This window comes from Neophocaena asiaeorientalis, unplaced genomic scaffold (genome assembly GCF_003031525.2).
Source record: "Neophocaena asiaeorientalis asiaeorientalis breed wild unplaced genomic scaffold, Neophocaena_asiaeorientalis_V1.1 scaffold30, whole genome shotgun sequence".
Classification (NCBI taxonomy): Eukaryota; Metazoa; Chordata; class Mammalia; order Artiodactyla; family Phocoenidae; genus Neophocaena; species Neophocaena asiaeorientalis.
In genome coordinates this window covers 17,296,008-17,305,218 of record NW_020174923.1, presented here as the reverse complement: position 1 = coordinate 17,305,218, position 9,211 = coordinate 17,296,008, and the positions used below count along the sequence as shown (strand labels likewise).

Sequence of the window (9,211 nt, the reverse complement as noted above, 5' to 3'; positions counted from 1 at the left end):
ATAGTTACAGCTCCATCATCAGCTCTTGGCCGATTCAAAACAGCAGACGCTGAGCCCTGGCTGGGCTGCTTGCACTCCACTTTCTAGCCGTCTCGTAGGGTAAGCACCGGTGTGCTGAGGACCTGTGAGGCCAGCAGTCTTTGCTCCTCAAGGAGAGGAGAGGCAACTAGGAATAGAAGTCGCCTCAAGCAGGGACTTTGTCTCGTGGTTAGACTTAGAAGGCAACCGGCAGGCAGAACCCCTGGTCTAAGGACCAGGACTCTGGGACTCCATCTAGTTTTTTTTTTGTTTGTTTGTTTGTTTTTTTTTGGTTTTTTTTTGGGTTTTTTTTGTTTTTTTTGTGGTACGTGGGCCTCTCACCGTTGTGGCCTCTCCCGTTGCGGAGCACAGGCTCCGGATGCGCAGGCTCAGCAGCCATGGCTCACGGGCCCAGCCGCTCCGCGGCATGTGGGATCTTCCCGGACCGGAGCACGAACCCGTGTCCCCTGCATCTGCAGGTGGACTCTCAACCACTGCACCACCAGGGAAGCCCTCCATCTAGTTTTTGATCAGAGCAGACATTTACAGGGTTAGCAATTAGAGCCATAGGGGTTCCAGTGCAGGGATAAGGCAGGGGGTTGGTACCTGCAAAGAACCTGTCAAGAGATGGACTTAGAGACAGGGGAACAGCTCAGGGACCAGAATTTGTTCCATTAGCCTTAACATCCAAAATCTACACACAAAATTATACACAGATCCATGCCTAATCGTTTCAATCTCTGGCTCTGGTGATTCGGTAACCGGTGCTGTAACACTGGGATGGCTCTGGCTGCCTGGGGCCAGATCTTCTTCTGCAGCTCCATCAGGGACAACCATCACAGACTCAAGGCCAGTGGGGGACCCAAGGTTAAAGGCCTGTTCCTCCCACCCTCATCTGTGGATTTTTCCAGCTGCTTTTCTTGGCTCAAGGATCACACCCGTAGGGACACAGATGGTAGAGGGGGAGGCAGAGAAAACAGTGAAGCTGGAATGATCTGGACAAGAGGCAGATGTTGGGAGGAAGAGACCGAGAAACGGCTCCAGCCGTCTGAGACAGGACACCCAGGACATCTTTTTAAGTAGTGTCTGTGTTGGGCATGGTAAGAGAGGTCTCAGCAGTCCACTTCTTCCCTCCCACCGTTGACTGGGAATTGGGGTTCTTCCTGCCTCCTTCTAGGACTGGTCTGAAGCCTAGGAGCCCCAGCTGCTAACATCTGGGGGCAGGATCATGTCTGCTAACAAAGGCTGGTGGGCATCACCTGAGGGTGAGGACGGCATGTCTGCGAAGTTCCTGAGGAAGACCAGGGGGTCTCTGCTGGTGCCTATAGGTGAGTCGGAGACGAAGGAATGGGAGGCGAGGAGGGGGCCTTCTCTCAGAGAGCATGTCTCCTAGTCTTTTCAAAGAATGAAGCACAGAACTCAAGTGGTCCTACCCATCAAATAATCAACAGCTAGAAGAGAAGTGAACCAACAGCAAAGGTGCCGAGGGACTAAGGGACACATCCTGACGATGAAACGAAGGAGTCTGGATGGCTGGAGGCGGCAGCCAACAAAGCGCATGGGATACCAACACCAGCGTCAGGATGGGCAGAGCAGTTTGGGGTCCCCAGGGCTCCCTTCCCCCTGGCCTTGGGAGGTTAGAACAGCTGTGGGGGCCGGCAGCAGTTGGAGAAGAGCTAAGGGGGCTGGGAGAGTCATGATGATGGGCTATTTGTACAGGGAGGAGGGGAGTCATTGGAGGGAAGCACTTTGTAAATATCTTTGAGAAGAAACAACTCAATGTTCTAATGATAGCCTCTCCTCACCCCACTGCCAGCCCCAAAGCAGCAGCAGGAAAGCAGCTGATGATCCAGGTGCCCAGCCTGCCTAGTGAGGTGTCTCTTCACCAGGAGAGCGATGTACTTGGTGACTGAGGTCCGAGGGGTCGCGTTCTCTGCCCGCGTAGGCTTAGGAGGCTGCGTGGTGGTGGCAGCATACAGGATTTACCGGCTGAAGCCTCGTGGTTCCACCAGGATGGCCACACACCTGATTCACACCCGAGTGGCAGCACAGGCCTGTGCTGTGGGTGTGATCACGCTGGGTGAGTAGCTGGTGGGGTCATGGGAGAATGAGGGCAAAACTGGTTAGGCAAAATCTGGCTGTGAGTCCTGACAGTTAAGGGACCATGAGTTCAGCCCCTGTTCCCTATACCAGGCTCCACAGCAAGTCCTTGGTGAGGCCCTCATACCGAGACAGTTTCAGGGTTCCCTGTTTAATTTCCTGTGTTTCAGGGGAAGATGCACAGTCTGTTTCGTGAGTTTGTCCTAGAAACGAGAAAATCCATGCAGCAGAACCTATGCTGAATTTCTTTTCCTCTCTGGATCAAAAGGCAGACAGCTACTTACTAGCTGTGCGACAGCGGACAAATCTTTCTCTCACAGTTTCCCCACGTGCGATATGATGATAACCACCCCAGCTTGCCTCCCTCACGTACTGCCATGAGGTTTCTCAGACAGATAATATACATGAAAGTACTCTGTCAAGTGTTAAATGGGATGTTTCCCCAGGCTGTGCAGCCAGGTGTTTGCAGCAGCTGTTGTGACCTAGGGCGGAAAGATAAGCAGCAAAGCTGGACTCTCAAGGGGATAGCTAGTGTTGGACCCCCAGGACTCTGGAACACCTGAGAGAGCCAGAGGATGGGTGGAGGGTGCGATGTCATGGGGCCTTTTCCCTTCTCCCTCACACAGGTACCGTGTACACGATGTACAGAGACTACGTCAAGAGAACCACGCAGGATGCTGGGGAGAAGTGGGACTCCTACAGGCCTGGGGCAGTCAGACCTCTTCAATCAACCCCTGGTATGCACCTAATAAAGGAGTTTGAGGCAAATCAAGTCTCTTCTTCACGTAGGCGAGAGCAGAGTAAGGGACTGGTAGTGGCTGGTAGGAGGACTTAGGGCCAAGGGCTGGAAATTGGAGTTCTGGCACCAGCTCCAGGGCAAGGAGAATCCTCAGGGGCAGAGGAGGAGGTGCAGCCCTCTGACCCCAGAGACCCAACAACTCCCAAGCCCCCTCAGGTGCCATCCACCAGGAATGGGAGCTGGGGACAGTAAAGAGGCCCCAGTGCTCATGGGAACACTGAGTGAAGAGGCAGGCATTCCTCCCCCCACAGGCCGCCTCCCTGGGGACCAGGCAGGAAGAAGGCTGCAGCTGGGAGCAGAGTCAGTGCGGCCTCATGGGAGACAACACAGATCCAGAACCCAAGTGCCAGGATGAGCCTGTGCTGGAGGGAAGGGGGCGGAGCGATGGGGATGAAAAGAACGGAGCAAGGCAGAGGTCAGAATGTTCTGTTCATTTATAAACCATGTCTAAGGTCAAACTGTTATACAAAAAAAATAAAATAAAAATCCACGTAAATCCTGAGGACAGGGCCCCCTTGGGCTTCAACACTTCCATCCCCTTCTCGTTCCCTGGGCCCAAGCTCCTCTCTGTTCTCTGGGAATGGAGCCAGGCAGAGGCCACAGGAGGAACCAGGAAGCCAAATGCTCCTGCGTCTGGGTTGGAGGCTTGGAGGCTCTGGGCTTGTTAAGGGCGGCCACAGCAGTCCCAGACACGCTCTGACAGCACGGAGTCCGAGCCCCACCAGGTCCTAGCTCCGAAGTCCAGGATGCAGCCCCGCGTGTCCGGGCGCTCACATGGGGTAATTGAGCACAACATCCTGCTTGGCGAGCTCCAGCAACATAGGATCATCGAAGAACTTGCTGATGCTGACGTCTTCACTCAGGCCCTGCAGAGTGGGGCAAATGCAAGGATGAGCCCTGCGTGACCGAGCTGTGCTTGAGTGCGGGGAGCGGGTGGGGGCCAAGTGTCGGCTGAGCTGCTTCGGGAGCCCGGCCTTTAGGGTACTGTCCCAGGGCAGGGGAAGGCGCTCCCTTCCCAGGCACGCGGCCCCGGGTCTGACTGCCTGAAGCCTATACAGATCGTGACTCTCCACGCTGTGCTGTGAAATGCTTTCAGTCTTTGGGAGAAGGCTCCAAAAGCAAGAAATGAAGAGAGATCCAACTCCTGGCAAGACCCTTGCGGGTGGAGGGAAGGCCGTGGGTCTGAGGGACACGTACCTTCCTACGACGGGTTTTGATCATGAATTCTCGGGCCAGGTGGGGCGCCGGCTGCGGCTCCAAGGGACGGATGACAATGCTCTTGTCCAGAGGATCACCGGGTACAATCTGAAAGGCAAAGTGGTTTCATCAGACGGTCCAGGCCGGCCTCCCAGAGCATCCGGCCTAGAAGCAGGGCCCTTATCTAGGATGCTGGCGATCCCCCTTGGGGCCTGGAGAGGAACAGGTCAGAGGGGATGGCCCTGCAGAGGGGGGGACCAGCCTGCGTTGTTTCCTTACCTGCCAGTGGTGGAAGACAGACAAGGAAAAGGCCTGCCCCTGCGTGTGAGTCCGCAGATCGGTCTCAAAGCCAAAAGAGTCGATGGCGGGGATGAAAGCTTTGATGGTGTAGAGAGGGGAGCCTGGGATGGGTGCATCCTGAGTCACGTGCCCCCTGAGACAGAAGAACAAAGGCTGAGTCCCTAGTCCTGAAGAGGCCAAAAGCAGAGAAGTAGTGTACCCCCAAATGTTGACCATCAAAGAAAGAATAGCCACAAGTGCGCTACGGAGGGCAGAAACGGCTCTTGGCATAGTTCCCTGTGGAAGTCAAAGGGGCAGCAACCTCTGGGCAACAGCGCAACACGGACGAGACAAGGACCTGTAGACATGCCCACCACGGACACACCCAAGGAATACTTGCCGCAGGAGCTCTCTGAGGGGGGAGCCCAAGGAGAAATCTCAAATTATAATCTGTGGTAAGGCTGGGGATTGCCTCATTCCTTCCCTACTTCCTTCTAAAAACCTTGGTTTCAGAAGTGGAGAGTGTGGGGTCCAGTCCCTCCTCCTCCACAGCGAGGTTCCCTCTTGCTGGGCGGCTTGCTCGCTGCCCCCTCCCTTACGTGCCTGGGCGGCTCACCTGCGCCTGGCCAGGACAGTATAAACAGCAGAAACACAATCTGCGGGGGCCTGGACCTCTACGAAGTAGTAGGGCTCCATCAGACGAGGGGTGGCCTGCAAGAGAGCCAGAAGGAAGGGTTCCTCAGCTTGGGGAAGGCTGAGGACCAAGAACCCAGGTAAAGAGAAGGCTGGGGGACAGTAGCCTCGAGGCCCCACTTAATGCCCTGCGGCAGGACAGCCCTACTCGCTCACCATGAGGAAGGCAGAGTAGACGACTCTTCTGGCCGTGGGGATGATTTGGCCCCCGCCCCGGTGCAGGGGCTCCTGGGCAACGACTGCATCCAGGATCTTAAACTTGACATTTCGAATCACTGGAAAGGAGAAGGGGGAGCTGACCGCTGAGTGGTTCTGGTGCTAGTCAAGGGCGCACGGGCAGAGCAGCAGGGAGCCTCCTGCAGCACTGCAGCTATCTTGTAGATATGGTACAGAATCAGCCTGCAGACGCGCGTTCTAATAGCGTATGCGGAGGTGTGAAGGGAAGCATATGTTCTCAGAGTTGGTTTCAGGCCACGTTCAGACAGCATAACGTGTCCCTAGAAGTTTATGTGTTTCTTTTCCAGATATTTAATTATTTTGGGATGTAGAATAAGTTCTAGGAATTGCACATTTGTCCCTACTAAGTCCAGTCCTGGTCTATAAACCACTCCAATCCCATCCCCCCGATACCCTTCCTGAAACACATTCCAGAAATGAGGAGCAAATGTCAATCTAGACGTGACTTCCATTTCTAAGATGTACCAAGCAGTAGCACCAGAATAGGGAAGGAGAAGGGAGGAAGCTGGCCCAGGACATGGGAAGGCCCTGTGGGCCCCAAGCTGCTGCTTCTGCTGGGTCCCAAAGATGAGCCCATCCCACCTGATTCACCCAGATGCAAGGACCCTAGAGGCCTGGGGTGGCAAAGGCAGAGGCGCTGGTGGACTTACACTCATCACAGAGGGGCCCCTCCCTGGTTCCCCACTGGAAACCTTGAACGATGCTGTCCTTCACCGAGCCGAGAAGAGCCTTGTCCACCTGCACAAAACATGAGGGCCCCTTAGCAGTGACCCTGGCAACAGCCGAAGAGTTTAGAGGGAGAAGGAGGTAGGTACACCAGTAAAAGAATACTCTTCTTCACCAGAAGATACAAAATACTTTCGGGAAAAATAAGAACACTTTGTAGTTTCTTCCACTCAAGAGCTAAGAGAAGGCCACAGGGCTTCCATTAGTTCTTCTGTACCTCAGAGGGCAGGGTATCATCCACCAGGATGTTGGGGCCGGTGGCATCAGGGCCGAAAGCCCAGATGGAACGGGCAGCCAGCAGATCCCAATCGTACTTGGTCTGGAAGAACTCTCCCAGCTTCTTCCTGGGGGAGGAGGAGAAAACGGTCATGTCAGACAGCTCTGTGCTTGCCCGTTCCTGAGGCCACAGAGCCTGCTCTTCTGGATGACAGTCGCCTCAGCCTGCCTACACTGTGCCAGGACAGTGGAGACAAAATCAGTTCCTAGAGGGAGGGATGTGTCGTGCTAGAGACTCATCAGGTGAGCTGTTCGGCCCTAGAGTCAGAGCCACACTCTCACCTGTTCCACGAGATCTGGACCACCTCGTTCTCTATGTCCTCAGCGAGACCCTTCTCAAGAGGCTCAGCAATCATGGTGATCTTGTTCCTGGTCAGAAAGGAAATGGGTAATGAGGAGCGTCAGCAGGTTGACCCTCTAGTCAGAAAGGAAGTGGGTTCTGAGCAGGGTCAGAAGGGCTGTTCTTAAGAAGGGGTGACAAAGGAAAGAGTTAAGGCAGTGACATCAGTGAAAGCCACAGGAGCAGAATAGAGCAAAAAGGGCTCATCTTCTGACATTTGAATCTATCACTCTTTAAAAAAGTAAAATTCGGGGCATTTTTTAAAAAAGCTTTAAACTGTGTTAGTTATTAAACGGTGAAACAGTAGAGTTGCTGCTAGGGAAAATTTTAAGATGGTCATGTTATACAGAGAGAAAAAGTGGCAATTACGAAACCACTGGGAGTAACTAAGGCAAAGAATTCCACAGCCTCATGTCCAAAGGCACAATGAGAGGGCTGGGGTAAAACTCAAGTACCCTAAGCACCCTCATCCCAAGACTTAGGGGCCTCTATCTGTGTGAGTCCCAGGGTCAGTATGACCCCCAGCTTACTTCTTATTGGGAGTTTCAGCAAAGCACTTGAGGGAGGATGTTTCCACGACCGTCTCACAAAACGTGACAACGGGGTCAGCCACCTGAGAAACAAAATAAACTGTTAGGCAAGGTCTAACTGTTGGGAGGACAACCTTCTGCCAGAGGGGATTCCAAGGTTCCCCTGACGCTACCTCTGCAAGAACCCGTCTTTTTTTTTTTAACGGTACGCGGGCCTCTCCCTGTTGTGGCCTCTCCCGTTGTGGAGCACAGGCTCCGGACACGCAGGCTCAGCGGCCAGGGCTCACGGGCCTAGCCTAGCCGCTCCGCGGCATGCGGGATCTTCCCGGACCGGGGCACGAACCCGCGTCCCCTGCCTCGGCAGGCGGACTCTCAACCACTGCGCCACCAGGGAAGCCAGAGAACCCCTGTCTTGATCAGTGTTAGTGACAAGTACCGTAGCAGCCTGAGGCTAAACGTCTGCACCTAAACTAAGAAGCCTGGAAAACTTGGTGTAGTACACGATTTACATTCCTGAGCCAAGAGTAAGTGGAGATCAGTTTAGGGCCTAAATTATAGTCTCCCAAGGTATCTTCCAACAACCATATAGCCGTCCCACCAGCATTCACTGAACACCGTGGGTCTGTCAGAGCTCTGCCTCGACAGACTGACTGGCGAGCGCCTGTTCCATCCTCAGCCCACGACCTCGGGGCAGCACAGCTCCTCCCAGAAGCCCCCACACGGCCTACTCCCGGAAAAACGCAGCGTCTTCTACAGCACCAGCCCTGGGCTAAGAGGGGCACTTGAGGGCACTCACTCCCACGACCACCACCCATGGCCCTGGAGAAAATATGTCTGTCCACTGAGACCAAGGCTGTGCGACGGGCAGTTTAACTGAGGGGCTACATTAAGACCTCACCACAAGTCCAGAAGAGCCAGTCCCCACGCTCTCCTCGAAACCATCCACTCTGAGCCCTAATCACCACAGATGGCTTAGCTATGCAACCATTTTCTTAACAAAAGATCAAGAATAACTTTGGCTTGGGAGGCTTGACTCTGAACGTTTGACACTGAGAATAATCCCCAAAGAAGGAGGCAAACCGGATTTCCAATCCTTCCCACACAGGGAGCAACAGGTCATGCTTTTCCCACGCAGATCTCCTCCCCTGGACCACCCTTCTCCCCTTGGGCCTTCCTGGGGACTCAAGGGTTTGGCTGCTTGTAAAATCAGCCTGGAGCTGTGAGCCAAGCTCCTGGCCAAGCAGGCGCCAAAGAAAGGAGTGGCTGCTTTACCTTGATGTCTATCTCCGAGTACATCTTCCGCAAATCGTGCATCACACAGTCCAGGTAGAGCTCCCCAGTACCCAGGATCACGTGCTCACCAGATTCCTCCACCTGAAACACAAGGACCCTGGTGGTCACAGCCTGGACTCTCTTGTGGCAGCAACAGCGGACAGAGACAGCATCAAGGCTAGAACCCAGGAGGAGGTGCCCAAGCCCACTATCAGAAAAGCCACTGGTCAGTGTTGGTTCCAGCCTCTTCAGGAAGGATCAGTGGGGAGCAGTGACCTATGAGTCAGTCCTCAAGACACCCGGACCACTGAGCACAGTGCTACTGGGTGTGAGGTCACGGACTGAATTAACATCTTAGGCATTTAGGGAAAACCCTGCTCTGTCTGTGGATATAAGCTGACCCTGTAGCCCTGGCCAACTCCTCAGAAAGCTATGCTGGCAGGCTCAGAGTGACTCACTTTTCCCTGTGTGTTTTCTGGAAAATCAATTCAAAGTGTACTTTCCAGGAATCACCTTTCCTACCTAAAGACGCTTGTGTAAGATGCACACACACGTGCATACAGGCCCATACACACAAACAGGGGTCTTGTACTGCCTTCAAATGACAATTAACAGACAGGGACCAGTTCCTGATGTAGGCTGCCGGAAGCAGCAGATCAGAGCCCCCCGATGGACAGGAAGCAGAGTGCGGCACAAGCACAGACCCCTCAGCCTGGGCACACAGGGCTCGGCAGAGACTGCTGC

General features: G+C 54.2%; 2 protein-coding genes across 2 annotated transcripts in view; one reads left to right on the top strand and one right to left on the bottom strand.

Moving 5' to 3' along the window:
* HIGD1B (HIG1 hypoxia inducible domain family member 1B) lies at window positions 1-2,953 on the top strand. Its single transcript, XM_024760778.1, has 4 exons — window positions 1-99; window positions 1,196-1,346; window positions 1,964-2,098; window positions 2,745-2,953. The coding sequence occupies exons 2-4, from the start codon at window positions 1,247-1,249 to the stop codon at window positions 2,951-2,953; spliced, it is 444 nt and encodes a 147-aa protein (XP_024616546.1). The 5' UTR covers window positions 1-99; window positions 1,196-1,246.
* Window positions 2,954-3,329: 376 nt separating this feature from the next.
* EFTUD2 (elongation factor Tu GTP binding domain containing 2) overlaps window positions 3,330-9,211 on the bottom strand; it is a 33,253-nt gene continuing 27,371 nt past the window's right edge. Inside the window, exons 19-28 of the mRNA XM_024760709.1 lie at window positions 8,468-8,569; window positions 7,196-7,278; window positions 6,608-6,694; window positions 6,267-6,393; window positions 5,974-6,061; window positions 5,243-5,361; window positions 5,010-5,104; window positions 4,394-4,547; window positions 4,115-4,222; window positions 3,330-3,783 (exon numbers count right to left, since the gene is read on the bottom strand). Of these exons, the coding sequence (XP_024616477.1) occupies window positions 3,688-3,783; window positions 4,115-4,222; window positions 4,394-4,547; window positions 5,010-5,104; window positions 5,243-5,361; window positions 5,974-6,061; window positions 6,267-6,393; window positions 6,608-6,694; window positions 7,196-7,278; window positions 8,468-8,569 (1,059 nt within the window). The 3' untranslated portion in view covers window positions 3,330-3,687. The remainder of the gene's footprint in view (window positions 3,784-4,114; window positions 4,223-4,393; window positions 4,548-5,009; window positions 5,105-5,242; window positions 5,362-5,973; window positions 6,062-6,266; window positions 6,394-6,607; window positions 6,695-7,195; window positions 7,279-8,467; window positions 8,570-9,211) is intronic.